Raw genomic sequence first — 26,740 nt, forward strand, 5'->3', positions numbered from 1 at the left:
CATTGCCTGAGAGAATAATCTGTAGTGTAATTAGTATGCACCCTTAGGTCAAAGTACTGACTTGGTACGAGTGCGTTTTCACATTATGCTCCAGCTCAGCAACCTCTCATTCACCTCTCTTGGCAGCTGGAGTTTCTTGCAGCTCTTCACTGAAAAAAAAAAAGAAAAACACAATACAACTGCTTTAAATGGTTAATTGCACGGCTCAATAGATTGGCTATCAAAATATTTCTTAAGTTCATTTTTGTCTTGAGTGTTACACCTTGAAAAAATAAAGATTTTTATCTCTCTCAGGGGTTCCTGAATGGAAACAAGTACATTAGGTGACACACTTTCTTCCTCCCATCCCCTTGCCTTCCCACACACACACCCACACACACACACACACACACACACACACACACACACACTGTACAAGCTCACACATACACAAACTTGTGTAAAGACAAAATGTACTCCTCATAATTCTGTAAGCTCATAAATCACAGCAGGTTAATGCTCCGCAAAACCCCTTCAACATCCTTTAAGTGTTAAATCATCACTTTGTGGAGGGAGTGGGAGAAAAGACAGGAAAAGGGGCAGGCGGGCAAAAGAGATAGTGCTGTACTTTTTCAAGTATGAAGTCTGGGAGTGTGTAGATCGAGCCCTTCAGTCAAATATGTTGCCATGCAAGGGATTAGAGCTCTGTGTAGCACTAGGTCTTGACCTGCAAGTCTTGGAGCCTGGATGTAACCTGACCCAATACCAGGTGTATGCCTGTGGGTCAAAGGGTTGGGAAAGCATGCAACAAAAGACAGCTCCTCAATAAAACCCTCACTGCTCCAATTAACCATTTTAAACCTTGTTTTCAAGCCCTCATATAGCCCCTGTAGTGTACAAGCATGAGTTGCAATGTGTGGTGAAAAGCCTCATATTTCCTTAATTGTAGAAGCCCACACAAATGTCAGCTAAATGAAATGTGTAGTGTGTATATCCTAATAGAGGGAATGTTAATGGCATGCTTACTCCCTGCACCCGCCCGGCTTTGCTTTTACTTTCAAAATAATTTACTGCGCCTTTAAAGCACCCCGTCATCTGCAGCCGGAGACCCATAACTGTCATGTGAGTCGATCATTTACCCAGCGATCTCCTAAGTGTTACGTGTTAATGGGTGGAAGCTGTAGAAAACATAGGGAAATAACTAGAACCAACAGATCATCTCTTCAGAGAGGAAAGCTGTATCATTTCATAACACATTCAGGACTGCGGCGGTTAAATCAAGCTACCTGACAAGAGGACCGCTATATCTCAAGAACATGTCAGAGTAGAAGTCTTTGAGTACGCTCATAGGGAAGTGTATAACTGAGTGGGATTCTTCTCTCACTTACATTAGTTGTTGACACTTGGGAATTGGGAACATTATATTTTGTTGTGACAAGGTTAATGTAACATAATGTGAGCTGCTAATATCTGGTGCTTATCTTTGGCCACATGGAATACCTGATTTTGCAGATCACCTACTATAGATGTATTTATTTGTGTCTAATTGTCTGATTTGAGAACTCTAAAATAAATCGATGAAATATGCGTACACATGCATGCGCACACAAATCCACCCTGAAACCATTTCCATGATGAATTTTCTGCATAGAGATCTAAAATAACAGTAATTATAGTCCTGATTATTTCAATATTTATAAGGCATTCCAGGCTAGGGTGACCTACCGGCTGAAATTGACTACACTTGAGCAAGTCTACAACTGGCTGGACTCGGAGGGTTATTAATTGCTCCAGCATGCCCTTGCACAATGTGTTTGGATAGGTGTTTCTTGTAGCTAACAAAAAAGCCTTTGTATTGCTTCACTTTAGTCTGTGACTCAATTAGGGAAGGAAATGAGAGTAAATACAAAAAGCCATTGTCTTTCTTCAAGCCCCAGCTTGAGCTGAAGATGTTACATAACTATACAGTATCTTGTCTGTAATATGTATTGTAATTTTTATTTGTAGTGAGGGAGACATGGAGGGTCCCGCAGTAGGTCAAGGTGATGATGCAATATTGGTGAGATGAGAGGTAACCGAGCGGCATTGTCAATACAACATACGCTGTACTGTTGAACTAAATTATTCTTGCTTTCTTAGTATGGATTACATGTCTAAAATCATTAAAAACATGCCATAAAACGCAATTCAGCATTAAAGTATGTATGTATGTGCATATGTGAACAATAGTAAATACAAAATAATTTTACAGTGTAAGCTCAGCTTTAAGCTAGTTTAAATCTCTACAAAAAAATAAACAATACGGCACAGTGTGAAATAAAAATGTATTAGGGTCACATTAAGATGTATAACTGGTTAACATGGAGATACATCACTATGCCATTAAAATCTAAAAAACATACAAGCCTTTCAGACAGTTTCCTTTGTAATACTGTCTGCTTTGTCTCTCTCTTTCACCTCTGCATGTCTCTCCCTGCCCAGCTCCTCTCATTCACTCAACTAGCCTTGGAAAGGGGTTTCCTATTGAGGCGAATTCCAACGTGTACTTGCCAAGTGACCCATGACCATGGGCGGACAAGGTTACCAGTCCTGACTTTTACAGCCATTTCTGCCTCCATACGTGTCTCTGTGTCTCCCCGCCTGAAATAGTAAGTCAGATACCGTCGTAATGAAAAGCGCAGAACTGTGAGGCTCAGGACGAACCTGCTGCTCTGATGCCCTCCAGGCTCAAGCTGACAAAAACATCAAGGCAATGACAGCAAAGTATGAGAGGTGAACAAAACCCCAAAGGATGTTAGAGAGAGAAGGGAGCAAAAGGTGACAGAGCACTGGAATCTACACACTAAATAAAAGTGCAATTTAGCACCTTTATGGGTTCTTTGTGTTGTACACTGCACCTGTGAGGTGGAACTCATAGCTGCAGTGTACAACCTTTTGTAAAAGGACCCTTCTACATGGATCTACAATAGAAATAAAACACTGTACAATACAATATTGTTGATCCTAGCTGTACAGTCACTGTTTAATAATTAGCTCTCCAGCTGTTCTGTGGTAAATCTGTGAGCTGACATATTGTACATCTGACATTTGATTCAAATCAACTTGTCAGCTGTTGATGTATTAGAGTAATTTATTTTTGAGATGAGTTTTGAGATAAATGTGTAACTAATTTTCATGTCCCAATAACATTTTGTGATACAGACCTGTTATACTGTACATGCAAACAGAAAATAATTTGCACTCACTTATTACTTATACAGCATATAATTATACTTAAATATTAAACCTGCAGTGCAGAACTTTGGTCTCCCTCTTCCGACAGTGAGAGTAATTGTACAAACACTTTCAACGTCACGCTTTTTATACGTGAGCCGTTCCCCACCCTGGCGATGCAACACAGTTGGGGCACAAGGAAGACAGTCCACCCTGGTCGAGAGTCACAAACTAGTCATTGCAGGTTGACATAAAACGCATCACTACCGGTGCGCCAGCGCAGGAAAGTCGCCACAGACACCAGATTTTAAAACTCCAGCATACCACGAAATATGGAGAGATTTACCTGGTGGTGATAGGCTTAATCAGCATTGTGTGAACTCGCTCAGCAAGGGCCTGAATGTAACGGATGTTCATTTATATGTAAAAGTCCCGCACTCCAGCTTTAAATTATTATAATGTATACAATTGCCAGTTGGAGGAGTTGTGTCTTTTTTAAGGGTCTAATTATTTTACGTTAGCTATTACATACAAGAAACATGTGCTTCCCATTGTTTACAACAAGAAACATAATCCAGCACAACAAAGAGATGTCTCCTGTTGACATGTACTGTAGTCTAAAATCTTTTTGTGAGTAACGCAGTGTGACAGAATGGTCAGGAAAGGCTGATGTGAATGTCAGTCATGCAGAACATGGACAAAACAAACTGTACTAGAGATATGCAGTAAAAATAATCTGATCTATAATGCAATAAGTATTTATATATTATAGTAAATAATAGTTTTATTTATATAGCACCTTTAAAAAAAACATTAAATGGCGCTTCACGATGAATATAATTATGCTTAAAAAAAAAAAAAAAAAAAAAAAAAAATATATATATATATATATATATATATATATATATATATATATACATATATATACATATATATATATACACACATATATATATCCCTTCATTCATTTGAATGGGACCACTCATTGACACAGCAGGGCGCCCAAAAAAATGCAAGTTGTTAGGCAGAAAAGTTCAACTTGGCTCAACCTTTGCCACAACACAATGCAACATTCTGGTTAGGTGCTGCAGCAGCTACCAGAGAAATGCACTGCAGAACTACATCATATATAAAATGTAGATGCCTCACTCACATTATCACCTTAAGACAGTTATTTGGCTATTAGATAAAGGTAGTGAACAAGCAGCAGTAGAAGACAGTCTGAAGGCTGAAGTCTACCATCAGGAACCTCTGGGTCAAGTTTGAGCATTAATTTTTGCCCTACACCTGGTTGTCATTCATAGATTAATCTTGAATTGCTGTGGAGCGCTTAGACAGATTCATAGAAAAATACACAAACATAAAATAATTAACACAATACATATCTGGGTGTTTAATACTAACACTTAGTATATGATATGATTTTATCCTAAGTATGATTGAAAGACTAAGAGGGACAGTAAAAAATAACCCAAATATAAACTCCAAATTATACAGCAGTTATTTGTGTGTGTATGTTTATTTATAAAGATTGCATCAAGGGGGAGACAGAGGACCAAAAGGGAACATGGCTTTTTTTTTTAAGAATCAGATGAAGAATAAAAAAGGAAATGTGAGAGGAAAAAGCATGCATGAATGGTAATCGGTGCAGGGATGGCAGTCAGCAGCCAGTGTGTGTGTGTGTGTGTGTGTGTTCATGAGAGTATGAGCTCCTGGTCCCTCAGGGTGCACACTCTGTCAGAGAGATCATAATAAACTGTCATCTGTACAGCCAGGGGCAAAAGTTCCATGCTGGTGCTGAGACCACAGGAAGACTGAAACACTAAGTGATGCCATGCTTTAGAAGGTTTCTGTACACACAAGCTGTGAACACACAAGCCTGGAGACAAGCATGAGCTTTTTTTTTTTTTCTCTTAAATGACAATGACACAGGATCAGATCCACATACGTATATATATGTTGGTGAGCTACAATCCAGTCCCAGTCTCCTGTTTTTACCAATATGTTTTTGGGGGGAAATGTACTTGCTACATGAATTATGTTCAGTGGCAGCATTTTTTTCAAATGACGGAAGTGTTATGTTCTTATTGAAATTATGCATTTCAGCAAAAAGGAAGTGCTCTGAATCTGTTTTCAGTTTTTTTCTTTTAACTTCCTGTCTGCACCGTAAGTGGGAATGTGATGCGTTGTGTGAGTTGACTCTTGTGATCACCTCGTGCCTGCATTTTATAAAATATCAGACCAGTTTTACAATAGAGCGTACAGGACTACCATTGGTGTAAGAAACTGAGACACATCCTTTTACAGCAGTCTTACAAACACTAACCGCTATTTACATAGCTGCGCTAATTATATCTCTTGCAATTTTTCATCATAGAAGCATCGAGCTACTGCTGCAACACAAAGTATTGCTACTTGAGCTAGTTGTAAGCTTGTTAACACCAAACACAAATTTGTGCCAAAGATCATCTTTTAATCCCTCATCTGTGGTGGATGTTGTGGTGTCAGGCCATATAAAATGAGAAATGTTTGGCAGGCTGTGTGAAACTTTTGACTTGTGTTTACTACAGCCATCAATAGCAAGCAGAAGTTTAAAGACAAAACCATAAATAGGGTTGGGTGACATAAGAATTGCAATTTTGATTTTCTTTGTTTCTTAAGCCATTCACAAGTGCAAAAAATACATTTCTGTAATAATGCCAGTTAATAATGTTATGTTGATAAAAGAGAAAAGGCTGAAATCAACCACAAGGGCACAGTGCAGCACTCAGGCAGTATACAGCGTCCACATGCTAGTATTATCTTGTGGTTTCTAACAAACAAGATTAGTGGACAAAGACACACTGCAGTAACTTACAAAACTTCAACCAACTCTGGTGGGACAAAGAAAATAAATCGGTCTATAGTTTCATTTCAAAGGCCCCGCATCCATACAGCACTATGGATAAAGATGGCTTTCTCCAGCACTAGTGTAGCAGGGAGGCTGTTCTCCTCTGCTTGACACATAACACACTCAACGTCTGTTGTTACAAAAAACATTTAACCTGTGAGGTTGGTAAATGACACTTTCATTTCATTATTCTCATACAGGCAGAAGGCCGCAGGATATGCTTCCAAATTAACGCAGTCAACTTTTTTAAATCAAAAGGTTGGGTACTCTCACACACTGTTCTGTTTTTTTTTCTGACAGTGTGACAGTGACCTTCATCAAGACCTGTTAGCTTAACTGTCAGTTATGTTTCATATTGCAGTTCACTGGACAAAGGACACGAGTCAGAGGTTTGGCACACAGTGCACTGGAGTCAGGCCTAAAAATAGTGTGTGTCCCCTTTTCTATTCATTGGATCAAGAATGGGCTTTGGATTGAGAAAAGATTCTGATTTGAGTTGTGCCACAAAGAACCTGAATCGAATCATGAGATTTCCAAACCTGACCGAAAAAGGAATAAACAAAAAAAAATGGGTGAGCTGCAATAAAGTAGCACATGCAAATCATAAGCAGGTGGTTGTTGCCGAGGGTGGACTTACGAGGTGCAGGATTTTGACACTGATGACCCAAGTTCACATCCTGAATTCCTTGTGGGTACATTTAGGCACTCAAAGCACTTCAGTTAAAGTTAAGAAAAGACTGTGGTTTCGGCTAAATGTTAAACACATCGTGTCTTGTGCTTCAGGGCAGTGTTGACTTTTTCAGTATTTAACAAATACAATGATCTTTCCCTAAATTTAACCTCAAGTGCTTTAAGTGGTTTAACATAACCATAAAAATCATTGATCATGCTGTTTCTATATGCAGATATTATACTGAAAGAGTGGAGACTGAAGGGAAAACAAACAAACATTGTCAGTGAACATTTTGCAGACACGTTGTTTATGAATAGCCTATATCAGGCCTTGGCATGTATGTTCCTTAAAAGACTTTTCTTATTATGTTTAGGCAGCATGTTTCTCTCAAAACATAATTGCTGAACGTAATTTCTGGGAGATTAGGTTGGAAGTCTCTGCTTCGTACAGTAACCACATTATCTCATGACAGTCATGTGTAAGTGCCAAACTCTTGAGGCGTTTGACCCGTCAGTCCCAGTCATTCATGTCCAACTGGTTGGTCATTAATATGGGTAGCTTCAAAAAGTCATATATACTTTGAAATAATACACAGAACATTTACATGGATTTAGTGAGGCTGACATGGCCCACCCACTCTCACTCCATTACAAAAACTAGGAATGCCACTTGCAGGCTTGGGGGTCAATTGTACATGTTCAGTCACTGTAGTGTCATGTGAGGAATTCTTCACCAACCAGCTCCCAATTTCATGGCAAATTTCCACCACGGACTACATCTGTTTGGGGAATGTAAAGTGAAGCAGCAGGGGGCAGTTCTACAGGATTAAGTCTGCTCATCAGTTTATCATTCATCAGACAGCGGGAGTTTCAGTACAGAAGAAAAAGGGAGGAGGAAGAATCCCCAATTTTCTACAGCCATACCTTCCTTTGTACTTCAGGATTAACGACAGGGCTGAGAGAACCTGATGAGTTTAAAGCTTCAGAGGCAAGCAGGGTGAAAGAGAGCCAGATCAGAACAGAGATACCATTAGAGAATCTCATAAATCAAGGGCGCTTATGGCGGGGGAATACAGTCTTAAAGACCATCTGGACTTTCCAAACTTAACATTTATTTTGAGCATCCTCCGTTGGGAATATGCTTTTAAGGATACAATTTTTTTCAGTATCACTACACTTAAGGAGGCTCACTTTATGTTCTCTCGACATTTTCTGTTGAATGGTCAGGAATTTAACTGCAAGGGCCAGCAGCTAGAAAGCAGCACTGATGTCCAAAGTTCAAAAAACATTGGCAAGAGTCTTGCGGTAGCTAAGTAATGAAGTGTATACAGTTTTGTGATGACAGCCGATAAAAAGCCTGTCACCCATTCTCCATGAATATCATGTCAGAGTCGGGGTGACACCCAGGCTTCTCAGAAAGATAAGTGTGATTCTCACTGAGGCCTTCACAGGCCTGCCAACTTCCTGCAGACACCTCTTCCTTTCTGCTACTCCTGATGTTATCATAATCCGGGACCCAGAGTGGACCTTTGTGGCTCATGGCCTCGTTTTCCGCTAGCACACGTGTGCGTCACATTATCTGCTGAGAGGCCAGACTCTGCATCCTGTCAGGTGGGGGAGGGGTTGTCCAGCAATGTCGGGAACAGGAAAAGGAAGTGGACATGACCAGGATTAGGTGAGAGAATGGAAGGAACAGAGTACAATATCTATCCCCCGTCTCCCTTCAATAATTTATAAACAACTGTGTCATATTTTCAAAACTGTAAAAACAGGTTTTGTACTATGTCAGCATGGGTAAAAGCATCAATTGGGAATCAAACTGGCTGACCCGGCGGTGAGCAGTTTCAGCATTCATTGGATTCCACTGGCGGTCTGCTGCTACACTCTGACACAGCTAGTCCTTAAGAGCAATAGCCTGAGCAGTTAAAAAATTGAAAGAAAAAATGTATCTCGATGTGAGGTTGTGTATGTGTGCTTGTTGACCCATCACTTGGCTGTAGTGTGAGTGAAAGTCAAGCCATGGTCTTGGTCTGACTCTGCACACTTAACTGGGCTTGAAGCTCTTATTTCAATGGATGCCTAAGTAGAGTTTGACTTTGAAGGCTTTGATCCGGAGGCAATGCTATGGCATTTGACTTCTAACTAAAAAAAGCAGTGTGTCAGACCTCTGGGGTCACTGGGATCACTTATCGCGGCTGAAAATAACCAGTGGCAAGCCACGTTTTGGGGAATCTAAAAGAGGGCTGACATTAGCAGGTGCCCTGAGGTGGAATAGAGACAGCTACAGAGCAGGTCACTGACCTCAGACCACAGAGAACGTCTTTTTCTTTTTCTACTTTTTTTTTTTTTAAACCCGAGGGCCTAACTTCCAAAGCTATAACTAAACTGAGTGATTCCACAATCATGCACAAAATCATTCATAGAGGTTATAGGTTTTTGTTCCCAAAAGGAAATTCAGAGCCTTTGTAGCACAAGGGCATGAACATGAATACTGCTGTTCAACCTCCGTCTCACCACTTTCTCTGTCCCCTGTTATTGTGTGTTTTTAAAAATCAATAGATGTACACAACTGCGTTTACAAGTTCATCTGAGGACAAAGTGCCACAAAGGATTAACCCGCCGACAAGTGGTAGTGAGGATTTTAAGCTATTGTATTCATAAATTTAAAACAGAAAAAGAAAAAGCCTGACTCTGGAACAAGTCAGTCATGTTAAGACAATTCAGTCCTCCATATCAGAGCTCTATCTCTCTTTGGTAAAAATTATTTTCTACATGTCATATCTGGTTTTTATGATATGAATTATATATTGTTTAAACTTAATATAACAGAAATGTTGTAGTATGGTGCAGAAGTAATTTGACTTTACTTGATTTAAGTAATTAAGACTTAACACACTGGAAGAAAATTGACTGGCAGACCATTGTACTGCCAGTGGTTGTTGTGCCAGTTACTACAACATGTATTCATGAAAATACAATGAAATGTGGTACATTTTTCCTTGATAAACACTTTGATTGGTGAAAAGATATCTCAAAAATGAATAAGGAAATTTCTCTTAAATCTGCTATGGATGTTCATGGGCCCTAAAGGATGAATCTCACTTTTATTGGTAACATCTGGATTTCTCTTAAATCATCATCAGGCCAGAAATGTACAATTATAACATGTAAATAAAGCATCCTGGTTCACTCTGAGATTAAAATAAAGAGGGAGAAAAAGACGTTTGCTGAGCACATATGTGCTCCCAAGAGGACAAACCCATTTCATTTTAATGACCCCCCCATGGCCTTTTCTTTTTTGCCACCATCAGGACAAATCTACCACGGTAAGGCTCTAAGATCAGCAAAATTGCCAGTGCATTGTTTGTTTAGTCGAATGCTTTTGTGTTGCAAGGTGTAATGAACATTGCAGGCTGTATGAAAGGTTCTATATTTTTTGACTTGTTAAGCCCAAACCAAGCACTGTCCCTGATTCAGCGGCTGCTCATCCAAATAAGAATGGTGTCCTAATAATGGCAATAATGGTGCCAAAGGAGCCCTTGGAGCCCCAGTACAAAGAATCCCTCTTCCATTAGCTTTGGGGTCAGAAAAGGGAGATGCAAGCATTGATGGCATTAATGAGTGTGACTAGGGCTGGGTACCGAACTTCAATACTTTTATGGCACCAACCGAATTGCTTCAATATTTTCAAGAATCAAAAAAATTCTTGACATTCAGTAACAAATTTTGATACCTAGCAGGATCCTGCTGGCAAATGGCTGACAACAGCATCTCAGAAGGCTTGGCTAACATTAGCTAATGTTAGCTGTGGATTCCTGTGTTGCTATGGTCACACAGAGACTGCTTCACTAAGTTACGTTAGCGGCCATTCACCAGTCACCAAACCACTGCTGTTTTGATGTCAAACAATAGGCAGTACCATTATCTTCAGACATACTACACAAAACAACTGTCATGAAGCAAAATGATAAAACCAGTTATGCTAATGTTAACTAGCTGTACAGAGGCACTCAACACACTTTATATTTAAAACTAACCAACGTTAAAACTAGTGGATTTTGCTGGTTGGTGAGTTTGACTGTCATTATAGTATAGTATAGTATAGTATAGTATAGTATAGTATAGTATACTATTTGCAATTCAATCAACAATTCCAGCTGCAAAGTTCAATTTATAATGGTGAAACAAAAATTTGTGAGTACACACTGATAATAATAATAATAATGATGTTTTCTTTTTCTCTGAACAGAATTAATAAATACATTTACATGAATGCTGTGTTTGGTGTAATCAAAGAAAACAACAAAATAATTGTTCACTTAATAACTCAATAAAATATGTTTAGATTAAAAGACAGTTACCCATTTAAAGTACTCTTTAACAAAACTAAAAGTCAAGCCATACAAAAAAACATCTGAAAACCTCATTCTTTGTGTGTTCTACACAGGAATGTTTGGAAAAAGATTACACAAAGCAGAAAAACTGTTCCTTTATGCAGTTAATAGCCCATTAAGGGTCTTAAAATATGGTAGGGTTGAGGAGACATGAAGGGGAGAGTGAGGTGGCATGTGAAGGAGCAGAGTGCAGAAGGCAGACGGGGAAAGGAGAGACAGATCGATACCAGTCAGGAAATAAGCTAGAAAAGGTTATTTACTTGACATTGATCCGTTGTAGCAGCAGCAGAGCTTGCCCTGTTTCTCTTTTGTTAACCTTTAAGCCTGAGTATACTCACAAATGATGGGGGAGTCAACTAACAGGTGTAAATTATGGATCGAAGAAGGTCGCAGTACCCCTTGTCACTGACTGGTGTCTATATAGTTACGGCCATGAAGATATTTCAACATCAATGAGGATAATAAGGACAATTTTACTATGCACTGAGGAGGATTGAACCAGTTGGGAGACATAACATTTACTTTACTAATCCTAGATGCATTATTAATGCGCATGTACATACAGTATGTACAGTATCATGTGACTCCTGCAGTTTATGTCAGGAACAGAAACCACTTAGTTAGATAATAAGTAGTCCAGTATTCCTGCAGTACAGTCATAAAAGACAATTCTGCATTACATGATTTACATATCCAATGTAAAATGAAGGAATTAGTGTGCCAAGGTGAAAAGCATGTACTTGGAGGTCAGGGTGGTGGATGGGAACGTAGCGTGTCTGATTTTTATGATTGAGTCCTGAGTGTGCGTCTGGTCATAGACTAATCTTACTTAACCATAACCACAGCCGTTCCTTAACCTGAGCCAAGCCTTTTAGTTGGCTAATGTAAACCACACCTAAACAATTTTTTCTGACAGTCTGGATTTTTTCCCCCCAACTTGAATGGTTTTAGTTGCCCAATTTTAACCACATTTTAATCATAATGTAGATGTCATGCACAGATAAATCATAAATATTTTTGTTAAGTTTGCCGTCAAGTCATTTTTCAAGCAAAAAAAGCCAAATGTTAACACAACATTTTAAAACATCATCTTGAGCTCTGGGAAATCCTGATATACATTCTTCACTCTTTTCTGACATTTAGATATAGAACAAAATATGAATTGATTAATCAAGAAAATTATCCTGAAAATGATTGTTAGTCGCAGTCCTAATGATTACCCATGACCAGATTGTATTATTTTAGTATTATCAATGTAATTTCATTTGAAATGGCATTGCAATGAGGGGCTAGACTGAAGGCAGCACCATGGAAAAGGTTTAAACACAGTAATGACATATCTAAGAATACCAGGCAAAGACCACCCTGTTTCCAAATCATTAAAACAGACCGTCTCAATCCTGATTGTACAAAAACATGTAAACATTTAGTTGAAAGGACATTTACTGTCCACAGAAGGGTCATGCAGCACTCTTTCACCTCACATCAGCAGAACCTGGCCCCAGCCCAGTGAGCACTTCCACACATCCATCATGTCTCTTTTTTAGTCCATGAAGATGGCACAGACCTGATGCACTGAATGAGGAACTATTTGTTGTTCCATATGCCGGTACTTGTAATCGCTTTCTCAGGATCCTGCCAAATTTTGTCCTTTGCCAACAAGGGCCACATGTTTCCACAAAGGAAAATCTGGCAAACGGTGCGCTGATGATTTTGTAGTTTGATACCACATAAATTTGTACAAGCATATTATTGTTTCACCTTACTTTCTTAGAGTTATTTCTTTCATTCTTTCACAAATTAGAGATTACTATTCATGGTATTTATCTAAAAAATGTACAACAATGTTCACAAAATCAAAGATATATGTAGTAAAAAAGAAAGTAAAATCTTTCTTTTACTTTCTTTCTTTGTCTTTGTCTGGCTGTAGTAAAGACCCGCCCACCTTCAGGCACTTTGTGTCTGAATGCTGACACCCCGATAACCTCACACTTCCTTCTACTATTACTGTTAAGGCATTGTAATTTTAAAATATGGAATTTTTTCATTGGCTACACTAACTGACTTAGTCAGTCTCACATAGTTGGCAGGGCTGCTAAATAAACATGCATTGGTTGCTGTGGTTCACAACCTTTCCACAAGGCACAACCATTTGTTCTAATGGAAACATTCAATGTTGCGCTAAAGGCTGTTGTTTTTTTCACTCACCCTCTCTCTCTGTCACACTCCTGAATTTCATTTAGGTAGACAAAGATGACTGCATACACTAGAAAGCAAATGTAGGTAAACATTTATGCTAAACTATGAATACTTGAGTAAATACATGCCTTGCCTTGACACAAGGGTCATGCAACCCTGTAAAAAGAAGAGTAAAAATATATATACATATTTTAATGTCTTGATACAGGTGAATGTGGAGGCCCTTCTCAAGAAATCAGTCCATTGTGTATTCTGGTGACTCATTTTCAGGGAGGAAGTAGACCGATGGGGTGAGTTGACCCTAAAAGAGCCAGGAAATTTGTTTTTTTCCTCCTGAACTTGGCTATATCTCACTTTCTAGAGGTGCCTGTCCCACTCACTCACTCTCAAGGACCAAGCCAATCTCCCTTTGTAAATAGAACTATGTTTTATAATTCCCCCCTCTCTCTCAGATGACCATATCAATAATGCAGAGGAACCGCATCTGTCCAGAGCCATGAGATTATTTCTCTGATTTGGGCTGACAGTTATGGTAATAGTTTGGCAAACAATCTACTCTAGCAACAATGACCACAGATTACAGCTGTTTTCAGATCAAAGAGACTGCAGAGAGGCCCATGATTGATTGTTCACCAGGAGACAGAGTCAGGCAGTTCAGCCCCCCACATCTTTTGCCTCCATGCTCTGATAATGGAAACATTTCTTTATTTCTAATCTTCCTGGGAATTCTATAAATTTCAGACACTGGAGGGTCCATTTAAGTACTTAACAATCTCCAACAGGAGCACTTCTGTGAAAACACTGTTTTTGTTTATAAGCACATAATCCAAAATTTATAGGGAAAAAGTATTTTTTAGTAACTGTTAGGCAAATTTAGCAACAAATAAGGGACCACAGTTTATATATTGCCAAATTTAACTATTTTGGAAAGGGTGCAAGCTGAGTCTAAGACCTACAAGAGGCCAAGCCACATGTCCAATCTGACAGTAAATTATGTATGATACAAATCATGCTCTAATCTGAGAAACTTTGCTATACAGTAAACCTGAAAGATTGTCAATTTACTTCCAATTTCTAGGAACAGATTCTTTTTTCCTGTATTTGCAGACACAGTGTAGCAATAAATATTTTACAAAAACTTGCAGTACCAATGCTTACGAGAATTTACATACTACAATTGATCAATTGATACTTTTTATATTTTATGGAATGTATCTTAAAATATGTGATGTACTAAAGAGTATTTCTTGGTCACAATTAGTAACACTTCACACCATTACTGAAGTTACCTCTTACATTGTCAACTGTTACTGATAACTGTTAAACCAAATGCTTCTTCAAAACTAACTGCATAGTCAACAATACATCATGTCTTCAGTTATAATGTGCCTGAACAATGACGAGCTCAGTGCAGGCTTTCATATAACTTCAGATTCCCTAGCATCCATACAGCAAAGCCCTTAAATGTAAAATTACACAGTAAATCTGACTCACACTCGCTTGCTGCACATCACTGTTTACTAGTGTGAAGACTTTGTATCTAAATACCTTAGATATCCAACAAAGAAGCTCATAATTTATTAATGACACAAAAGCTGTAACACCATTTGGCTAATATAAATTTGCATATTTATTAAAAAGGAGACATTTGTGATTAATGGCATCCGACCATGTCACATGTGGATGAGGAGAAAAGTCATGGATCTTTGATGCAAAGCCCTGTTCAGTACAATAGTCTTCTAACATTGTTCCCTACCAAGAACTGTGAATTACTGGTTATACAGTATTATGCACATTTTGGAACAATTATGCAGTTCAACAGCATTACACCATACTGTTATGGAATATCATTTTATGTATAAATATAGCAGTTTAATCAAGCACATATCTTGTAATCTGAGCAGCACACTTCATGACACTACATTACCAGAGAGGTGTGAATAAACACTAATCACAAGTTAGTGACTGTATTGAACTGTAAAATACTAGGCAGAAATACTAGCTTGTCTACCCTTGATTCAAATGTAACCTATAAAAATGGGAAAAATAAAAAAAGAGAATAAAAAATTGTCTTGACGACAAGGACATTGTCAGATAAGTGGAGAAGGGCAGTCAGAGAGCTATTTAGAGTGACGGTAAATGGCCTTTTTACCATTCCTACTACCCCTGCCACCCTTCCCCCGTTTAGGGATGGCATTAGAGACTGCAGACTGACATACATTTTTTATAGCTTCATAAAGTCGTCCAATGACCAGGTCACCCTTCTCATAACTAGGGAGCAGAACGCTTGAAAAAAGCCATTCATCACCATGAAAGGGCCTGCTTGTCCAAGCGCCTTCAAACATGCACACAGTCTGGCAAGAGACGCTCAGCACAAATGCTAACGTACTTCTGCCACTAATGCCAGATGACCTTCTCACATCTATTAGCGGGCTGGCTGACGCAGAGGGCAGACACGAGCCCCTCTTGTCTCCTGCAAAGATTTCAATGACAAGGAGCAGAAAATATCATGCATGATAATGGCTGTTGCCACCAACAAAGCAATCTTTGGCATTTTTTTAAACAATGCAAGGTAATGTCAGGTGAATATTAAATAATCTGTGATTAATTACAAACGCAAGAAGTCTTTGCCTGCAAATACATTGCCCTGTAAATTAGTCGTTATTCTAGAGGTGCAGTTAGAGGTAATATAACAGAATAACATGACATGCTTTTTTAAATGTGTCCCCTTTGATTTGGCAAGCCAGAAGGACCCCCAGTGTAGAATTGGAACGCCCCTCACAGATAAACCATCAGACCACCAAACCCCATTAGTGGGCAATTAGTGACAGCTGGTGGGTTGTCAGCTTGGTAATGGCCTCAAAAGGAGTACCCATGGAATACAAAAACTACCAGCGACGCAACGATTTAAACCTTGCCGATAAAAGTCAAAGCAGAGAGCTTGTGGTATGGAGAACTCATGTCCATTGATCTCCATTTCTAGATGTAAAAACGTAAAATAACATGTTAGTCAATACTATCAATCTGAATAATTGCTGTTTTTAAATGCATGGCATTATAACAAGTAAAAAAAACATAGGATGACTGCTTTTGAACCTCGTGAAAATGTAGAGCTATTCGGCTAATCTCATTTCAACCAAAGGTGCTATTTTAGTGCTCTACCAGTTCCTCCTCTTGTTGGCCTTTTATTTCAAAAGCAAGGGCTAAGCTATGAGAGGCACAAGAGGTGGACGGGCAGAGAAGGAGGAGGAGGAGGGGGTGAAGTAGTTTAATAATTTATTTAAGAGGGAAAGAAGGCAGCCAAGGGGAACAAATAGTGTTTCTCCCAGAACTAAGCCCCTCTGACCCCAGCCCTTCGTACCTGAAGCCCAAGCCCCATCGCATTAGTGAAATTCTTATTTGATGGCATTTTAATATTCTGCCTTGATGACTTTTTAGCAACATTTACTTTCGGAGGTCTCGAGCGCTTCCCCCAGAGGAAATGAAACATGTCAAAACCCATTACGAAAAAATCAAAATTTAAATACCTCAGCCGTGTTAGCGGTAATACACACAATCCCCACCGCTCAGAGGCAAGGCTCACAAACACTCATCTGCTTGCCGGCTCGTAATGAGTCTGTTTGATGGGTAAGCGATTTGTGGGTCACCGAGCATACGTTACAGATCCAATTTAACCCTTGATTGCTTGTACTCTGGAGGACCTGGGAAAACGTGTTATTGAAATTTAATACCAGATCATTTCTTCTTCCTCCCATGCAGGGACAAAGGTATGCTTACATGACTCCTTCGATGGCCTGTGCAGATGGGGGAGGCAGTGGGAAAAGCAACCAAGGAAGAAAAGGGAGAGACAAGACAACAGAGAAAAACAAAGACAATTTTATGCATGAATCTTTGCCTCACCTGCAGGTCTTGCTAAACACCAATCCAATTAGCCCCTGCAGGCGCTACAGAGAGCACCAACTCAATTGAGTATGTGTTTCCTATCTTGTGATATATCACTTTTATAATAATCTTTATAGCAGTTTGCTATTGAGTTCCTGCTCTCCTACAAGGACACAGCCATGTTTAAGGCAGAGTATTGTAGGATAACAAATATTAAAGGTACCCTGCGCAGATTTCTTGTAAACAAACATTTATGTTAACATTCTGTGCTCTAACCACAACACATTGTGTGTATCCTTGAGGCCAAACAAATGTTTCCTTCCACATAAAACATTTAAAAAACATTTTTAAAATATGTATATCTAATAGTATTTTGAAATCTGGATTACTTGCATCCATGTTGATTTCAACCAAGAGACACAAGACAGTATTTGTATCTAAAAAATAATTCATTAGGATTTTATGATGCACTATGATTTTAAAATCTTAAATAAAGAAAAACTCTACATTGCCCAATCAGATAAGCTGCATCCCAGATGAGAAACATTAATGGGGTCTTTGGGGTAAAACAGCAAAACTTTTGGGATTTATTGAAAAGCGTTTTTGCTTGAAAGATTTCAGTCATGGTTGATCTGGTGACCGTCATAACAGTAAGTGTAGTTTAATACTACTGGAAACACTCCCGTTGGCTGCTCTTTCTTGTTTCTTTACTCCCTTCAGTATTTATCACCTGTCCACTGTCAAACACTCCTGAAAATGACTATTGTCTTGTTTTATAGTAATATTTTTGATAAGTCACAGTTAGTGCTAATTGTGACAAACACACTGCGTTTCATATTTTTACATTTTTTTTGTAAAAATATTTAATGAAAAAAAGATGACCATAAAGAGTATCAAAAAGTATCAAAATTGTAATGATTATAACTTTAAATATCATACTTGTGGAAGTGAGAGAGCGGTTGCATGTCCTACTGAAGTATCCTTGAGCAAGACACTGAACTTGAGTCATTACTGGTCAGTCTGTATAACAGAATCTGCCAACAGCTTTGGGTTGGATTGAAATCAACCCTGAAGTTTAGAATTGCTCTTTGGGTAGCTCAGAAAAACTCTTTACAGTTTTAAAATGATCGCTGCTGTGGACAGTTTTTACTTATTAACCAGTGCTGTCTAAATCTTTTTGTCACTGTAGTCTGAATACTACGAGAGCTTTGAACAGACTGGTAGAGGAAACTTACTGGTAAGGGGGCTAATTGAGAGCTCGAGTGAGCAGTCGGCAGGCTGGCATGGCTCATTCACAATATTTGTCATTAGACCCGACTGGAGTGAGAGAATAGAGCGCACCGCACCATTCGTGTGTAACCAAGATTTATGCTAATGTCTCCCTGCATATGCTTATTCTACATATCTATATTAAACTTAATAGACTGTTACATTGCTTCTTAACCTCGGCTTCCATACATGATTACCTTCTCTGATTTCTTTGCAAAATGGCATATAAACACGGGGCAGGGATTTTATCAGCGTGTCAGTGAGTTTGTTTCCAGTGGCAGCCCATGGCTCTCATAATCGTTTTGATACTTCAGGGACTCTATCAAGAATGCTTGCCTAAGAGGCTACAGTTAACATGTCACTCTGAAAGCTGAGTAGATCTTGTGGTAGATTTTTTACTCTACATTTGCCCAGGAAATAATGAGTTATGACATGAATTTGACACATCTACTGTTTTTCAAATAAATCTGAAACAACATTATTACAGCACATATCAATTACAAAGAACGTGTTAAATGTGTTCAGTACTAATTTGTACAAACTGTCAAACTATTAATTTGTTTGGTTTAGAATATCATTTGCACTCATGAAGTGGGTTGCTGAAACAAAAAAAAGTACATTTAAATGTAATTATGTTAAAGCTAATCTAATACATATTTTTATATTCACAATTAATCAATCAAATGACTATGTGTTATGTGAGAGGTGTTGCATAACAAATCCACAGATAATTATTACCAACTCTGCAATTCCCCTCAGCTCTATGGAGCATTTCAGCATCTTTCAGTTCATAAATATGGTTTTGGATTCTTTGATAAAATGTCAAATATACAACAAGCGTGTGTACATAAAAGAAACGAATTACAAATCGCAAGTTGCATTTTGGCGAGGAACATCCAATCACAAAGCTTAAAAATCTGTTATGTGCATGGTTAACAGCAGGCAGAAGCTAAAGATTACTATATTGAAAAAACTGAAAACACACAAAATAAAATCAATTCACTTTTAAATTTTGGGACAGTTGTGGGTGAATTCAGCAACATTGTTGTGTTTTGTTCTCAACTGCAACCGCTTTGATTTACAACTCAGGACTGGCTTCTCTATAGCAGTGATGGCCGAGGTTCATGCATACTGCAGTATTTTGAGCCGCCTGCTATGCCAAAATGAGGGACAAAACATGATTTCACAGAAACAAAGCTGAAATCATTAAAACTGGTGTCTATACTTATAGGATTATTAAGTAGCATTGAGGATATCTTCGACAGAAGAAACTGAAATGAGAATACTGAATGGAGAAAAACACATCCAGAACCAACGGCTCCTCCTCACACTTCACAACTCTGTTTCAGTGTTTTTCACAAATCAGAACAAAACATGGCAGTTCACTATGTAGCGCTATGTAGTGGAGACACTCTGCAAATAGTGTATATATCAATTTATCAATAACAGAGAAGTTAATTATGCTGCAGGAGTGGTTCAGGAGTTCATACGGACATTTTGATGTTTTCTGGTTTGTTTGTTGATTAGTTTTGCCACTGAAATCATTGTATATGTTGTGAATACCACTAACTACATCCATCTGCTTTCCCTCACAATGGAGAAAGCTATAATATTTTAGAGCAATCTCTCATGTCTACCAAATCTTTTAATGTGTCAAAATTTCATATGGGTGTAATGTGGGAGCTTCATGCTGTTGAAATGACATTTTCTAGAGGTGCAGAGAGAGGTACTCATCACCTGCACCCATTTGGCATTTTGGTGACTCGCCCTGTGCTGAAGTTGGAGGAGAGCCGCAGTAGGGATGTGCCATTGGCAAGCCAGCACTGCACTTTTGGTGTCAAGGATGACAATGCTTAGCACTGTTCGCCCATCTACCAATTAGACAAGCTCAACAACATCGCATTTTCATCAGAAAATACAGTTTTATTCAGACTGCTATAATGTCAGTGAGGCAGGATCTAGACTGATGAGTGATTCATGACATACTGTATATGATTTATTAAGTACGTCGCCATGTCCTATGCACATGGTGCATTTGACTGCATTTCAAAAGTCTGCTAAGTGTCTAGGAGAAATTCAAGCATTACTTGCTCACTTTTTGAGAAAGTTCAGTGATTCAAACACAAACTCACACAATCGTAACCCTAAAAATCTTCACCTGTTAAAACTGTTATGTACCAAGAGACTAGCGCAAGCAGTGCTATTACAAGTTGTTTTTTTCCTGACTTTAGAAATCACATTACCCAAATCTAAACAAATCTTTAATATGTATGCCAAGTCCTAATGTTCTTCATTTGAACACTGATGCCCATGTTTCAAAGTGTGTGAAACTATTGAAAAAATAAACAAACGAGTCTTATATGGTCGTCTTGTATCTTTGATATTTTAACTTTTTCATATATGGGATTTTCTTTAATGATGATTATCTTTCCAGATGAATACATGGCTAACTGAGCCAAGCTAAAATCACTGATCATCTGTTTGCATGTGAAAACACTACCAGGGATTAAAGCAAGAAAAGATTTGTGAGCCTGAAAAGTTGTCCAGGAGGAAATGTGTACAATGTATTGAAATAAGTACTTAAAACTGCTCTATGCCTGGAATTGGGCATGGTGCCTGGGAACTATAAGCCCTGCACTACAGTAGTTACTTCTCAAATGCCATTTATTGACTTTTCTTCTGACATAATTTATGGTATCGAACAACAGCATATAACAGTGACTGATATATCTATGGATAAAAAGGGCTTTTACAGTGTTGGTGGTGTCTATACAAGCAAGCTGCAGGAAACCACTTAAGTGGCATGCAAAGCTGACCAGAGCTCCACTTGCCCCAAACAGACCCTCGGCTCTCACTTTACACACTGTGCACTTTCAACTCCCTTTTCTCCCCACACTACCCATTTTGCCAGGCTCTTGACTTACAAATTGCTGCTTTAGACTTGGTTTCATTCTAACGGCTTTCTAGGGAAAAGGGAAGAAACATTTGAAAAAAGCCCACTCAGGACACTTATGTCCCCATGCAATACAGCAGAGCTGGTCCTTGGCTAACAGTCAGCACATTGTTTCCGCTTGTCCCTCAAAGTACAACCTCAGCGCTGTCAATAACCTCTCTATCCATTCTCTAACCTTCCCATCTTTTCAATCTACTTGGACGACTTCCAAGAACCATGAAAAAAAGTTAAAATGCCTTGGACGTAAGCCCTCAATAGCTCAGCGTAATTCCCTCTTTAAATGTAAGACAAAACTATCAGGGCTCTTTAGCATGCCAATGAGACTGCACAGAGAGCAGTGTTCCCAGTGGACGGGTGACAGGAAGAAGGACAAGTCCTTCCTTGGCATAAAGAGGCACTGTGTAGAAGAAAGACATTGAGTAAAGGAACCATTTGAGCTCAGAGGTGACACACACACGCACACAATTACCCACACACTATGCTAATACACAGATATTGAAACTCTAAATACAAACATTCGCTGAAAGCTACATGTGTTCTTTCTCCTGCAAAATGTCCAGTACATGATAATATGCTTTATCATATAACATATCTCAGTGCCAAGAGTCAAGGTCTCATCTTGTAAATGTTTTAATCACCTGCAGAACATTTACCCTTTGGTTCAGATCTACTATCATAACAGCAAGCTTTTAAAACTCCAATCTCATTGAAAGCAGTGCAAGCCTTTTTTTTTTTTTTTGTTCTACCTAAAATCTCAAATACCACTCCACTCAACAGCCTTGTACATTCCATCACACTCACCATTGCTTAGAATTAAAAGAGTAATCCAATGAAATATTAATTAAATTATTGTGGGGTTTTCACTTAAGCGCACCATTTTCATAATTGTTCCATAAATTATATTTTCCAGTACATTTGCTTTAGATGGATAATTAATTTCTGGCTTTACCCTTTTCAATTTGATTTTGTTTATGGAAACTGCAGAATGCAAATGTTTGTGTGTGTGTGTTTGTGTGTGTGTGTGTGTTGGTGGTGGTTTCACATACAGATTTAACAGAGCCATGCCAAAACATGATAGTTATTTGCTCAACTGTGTATATGACAATTTCACACTAAAGTTCAAAGAATCAAGAGGGTCATGGCCAAACAGATGCATATTGCAGGATTTTATCATAATGAAGAAGAGCTGAGAGCTGCATGACAACAGCTCATACAGCATTTTAATGCTTCTTATGTGCATAATAATGTTATCTGGTGTCACAAAGAGCTCATGAAGAAATAATCGATTATGAGCATTATTAGTATTATTAAACTGCAAATGGACCGTTGTTATGAACAATGACAAAAAGCTAGAGACATGACAAAAAAGAGGCGTATTCTAGAGCAATATTACAGGGAAATATTGCTGCTTTGTCAAGCATTTTAATTGACTTAATTGACTTACTGCCAAAGTAGACAGAGTTGGATACAAGCACAACAGTTTAACAGCATTTGACTGTGTGATTGTTCAGGGAAAATCCCTGTACTCACTCCCTGTACTCTGATCTGCATACATGTTACCGTGGTAACCAAATAATATGTATAAATATATAGATAGTTGACAGATTGCTTATTATTAGATTGATTTCAGAACAGATCACAATCAGCAGATGGATTTAATAGTAGTTTAGCCTTTGAAATCATGATAAAACCACATATCTACTATCACATGGTCCGTTTACTACAAACAAACCACACCAGACTCTGTGTAGTTGTTTAGTCCACACCAGAGTTTGACTGACAGCTGTCACACTAGCCCAATAAAACCATACGTACTGAACAGGCAAAAATGAACCAGAGTTTGTTTTAACCAAACAAAACAGGTTAGGTGTAGAAGTACCCTAACTGTGTCTTTCTCCCAGCTCATGACTATGCTGGCAGAAAGCAACGACAAAAAAGTAAAGATACAGCTAATTTCAGAAGAGTCGGGAAAGCAGAGAAGCTTCTGAAAGTTAGAGAGAGCTGCACTCATCGATAATTCAATACCGGTAAGTTTAAAAATTACTATATGTAATGTGAACAGTGTCACTCGTAGTGACAAACTCAGAGAGAATCATCACTCAGTCAGCACAGTTTTAGTGTCTTTCTGCTCACAGTTTTGGTTTTATAGACCGCAACTTTAGTGTTTGTAAGAGCCAAATATTTCCCTTAGGAGTTTGTGGAGTCCTAAACAGTGATGAAAAAAAGAGTGAATATTGGACTTAAATTCATCACGTAGCCAGAAACATGACTCCAAATTAATTCTAATGTTGCTCAATGTCTTCTGGACATTGGCTATATATACTGTGTACAACACATTCACTATAACCACTTTATAAGATGATAATATGTCAATGATGTGTTTACAGCTTCTTGCGCTCACTATACATGATATTCTGTTAGTCAATATTCCTTAATTTCTATGGTCAATGTTGTTACATGGACTGGAAATATAAACAGCAAAATATATTTTACTACAGTACTACTTGAAGTGTTAGTTTTAAGTTAAATGAAGTGTCAACAGTTGCTGCAGCTCGTAGTGTCACCCGAAACACTTACAACTTAGACCATCTTAAATAATGAAGTGGGTATTGTTGCTCATGCTGCCGTGCCAAAATCTGGATATAAACACTGAAGTCTAGTAAAAATTGGAGCATTCAAAATACATAAAAAACACCATTTCCTAAAATATTGGTCAACATCTTCAGATACATCTACAAAAGTGAAATGATGACCATAAATGTAGCCAGAAGTTCATTTTTCACAGTGCTGCTATGTTGTGGAACAGTCTTCCACTTCACATCCAGTTGTTAAAAATGAGAGGGGCTTATAGAGGTCAGGTCAGGACTTATTTATGAAACAGGGTCACAGATTTATAATGAAATCTTCAGTGATGTTTTTAGTTATCATATTGTCCTTGTTGTACTTAGGCAATTTGATGTGGCCTTTATTGTTTTTTTAATTTAAATCCCAGTGATGTGTTTTTGGATTTCAGGATTTTATTGTTAGTTTTATGTTGAATGTCTTGATTTTCTTTGTCTATTAATATCTTGGGACGATGTTGAAAATAAATATTTTGACTTTAATATATATATACTCATATAGTGTATATAAACAAATCCATGTTTCACTCAACTGTCACTGTGTTCAACAGTTAAGAAAGGTGGCGGTGAAAGAACAGACTCACAATGGCACACATCAAACACATATGAACACTCAAACACACACCGCCATTAACACACATAGTTGGTCAGTCGGTTCCTCCATGTATGTCTTCTGATATTTCTTGCTTCTAAAAATGGCAGCTCAGTAGCTTCAGAATCTTGTTTAAGTGAGGCCACATTATCATTTCACAAGGCAAAGACAGAAGGCAACATATGCCCAGCACTGTCCTTTGGTCCCTCTGACTCAAAGTATTCATCAAAAAGCTATACACTCCCATGAGCTTGCTGCCATATGCCCGTGGAAAATGTCACCAGTAAAAGTCATAATAATTCACCGGTCTCAGACTTGCATTTGATATTCCTGTTTTTCAAATATTGAGACCAGAATCTCGTAGTATGGCATTATGTTCTGCTCAGTAGCTCTGAACTTGGATTGACATGGGTTATCTAACCAGAGTTTAGATCTGACATTGTGTGGCTTTGGTATTAAAAAGGTGACTACAGGTTAGTATAAATTAACTATGGTAACTGTTCTTCTTGCCATTTGCCTTAAGAAAGGCTGTTGAACATGATTGCAAGTAAATTTTTGTATCAACTTTTTGAAAGGTGACTGCAAAAAGACAAAAATCTTACCATGTTATACCATATCATCTAGACCATTAATCATGAAATGAGGAAGTATAAGCTACATTACAGCAAACATTTTTGTTGAATGAGTGCACCAACCCTGTTTAGCTCTTAAATTATGAGGTCTTCTTTAAACCACACAGAACCACATCAAGTTGCATACATTTGTCTTGCATGAACGGCGATGATATGTTATTACACCAATGACAATATACCCTTTTCATGCAGGAGAAATGAGTACAACAAAATGTACGTGGATCTATTAATATGAAATGCTGTCACCGTAGACTGTAAATAAAATAATGCACGTAGCCAGCGTGACCTTACCCACTGGTTTGTGGTCTCCCGTTCTGAAGCCTCGAATTCGGCATTTTGACTGTCGCCATTTTGGTTTTTTGGAGCCAGAAGTAACCATAATTGGACGAGAGGGTGGAGCTGACCCTAACGCTAGCGTTAGCTGCTAGCTTGATTAGCACAGTGCTTTTACGGCATGGAGCTTTATAGTCTATGGTCGACATTATGCATTATGCTAATGCTAATTATGGCTAGCAAAAAACAGGCTTAAGACAAAGTGTACTTACCCGAAAAGCTGAGCAGCCGATTCATTAGAGGGTCTTTCAGTGAAACCAAACACTGAACAAGACTTTTTAGGCAACCAAGATGTCACAATTAACTTCCATGTACTGAAAACACACCGAAATGGCGACAGCTACGCCTACGTTACGTAACGTACGTAACAAACGTTGTCGCCGAGGTATCGAATTGTCAATCACAAGGTAGCCACGCCCTACATCATACCCTGCTTTATTGTCTATTTTACCCTAAATGGGACCATTATCGACAAAATGAACATCATGCTGTATTGACGAAGACATGAAACTAGCGATTGTCAGGAAACACATTAAGAAAGTGTTTACTAAAGTAATAATGTATGTTTGAAGTAGGATAATTTTCCCATATAATCGGACTTCTTTTTGCAACTAGTGGAGTCGCCCCCTGCTGGCTTTTAGAGAGAATGCATGTTTAAGTCACTTCCGCATTGGCCTCATTTTTCAGACCCGGAGCTAATCATTTGTCGTCATGATCAGCATAGACTCCAGTCAGGAGTGTACAGTAGGTCCATAGCTACACTTTTGATTAAATTTACACTGAATTACACTGCATAATTACCATATTAAGTTTCTGTTGCAGCTTCTTTTGCTCACACACACACGCACGCACACCTTGCACAAATTGGTCTCTCGTGCTTTGTTGAGTATTTTAAAATGAGGTTAAAACTCAACATTATTAAAATTAAGTTCCCATCTGTAATGAAGACTCCTTTTCACAAAAGGCAGGCAGTAACTGACCCACATTCAACTTCAAACACATCCAGGTCAACTGACTGGCGCTGAGCCATTCAGATCTGCTGTTCATGTCACTGTGTCCATCTGCATGGGGTGAAAGTCTGGTATAAATGTTCAAAGGCAAGTTGAACGTG

At 38.4% G+C, this 26,740-nt stretch overlaps 1 protein-coding gene across 1 annotated transcript in view; it reads right to left on the reverse strand.

The window, feature by feature from the left end:
* The window catches only part of nr2f2 (nuclear receptor subfamily 2, group F, member 2), a 146,627-nt gene extending 120,642 nt beyond the window's left edge, over positions 1–25,985 (reverse strand). The window contains exons 1-2 of the mRNA XM_044355800.1: positions 25,842–25,985; positions 115–149 (exon numbers count right to left, since the gene is read on the reverse strand). Coding sequence (XP_044211735.1) covers positions 115–149; positions 25,842–25,866 — 60 coding nt within the window. The 5' untranslated portion in view covers positions 25,867–25,985. The remainder of the gene's footprint in view (positions 1–114; positions 150–25,841) is intronic.
* Between the last annotated feature and the right edge of the window lie 755 nt (positions 25,986–26,740).

The sequence above is a fragment of the Thunnus albacares genome, chromosome 7, assembly GCF_914725855.1.
Source record: "Thunnus albacares chromosome 7, fThuAlb1.1, whole genome shotgun sequence".
In the NCBI taxonomy this organism is placed as follows: Eukaryota; Metazoa; Chordata; class Actinopteri; order Scombriformes; family Scombridae; genus Thunnus; species Thunnus albacares.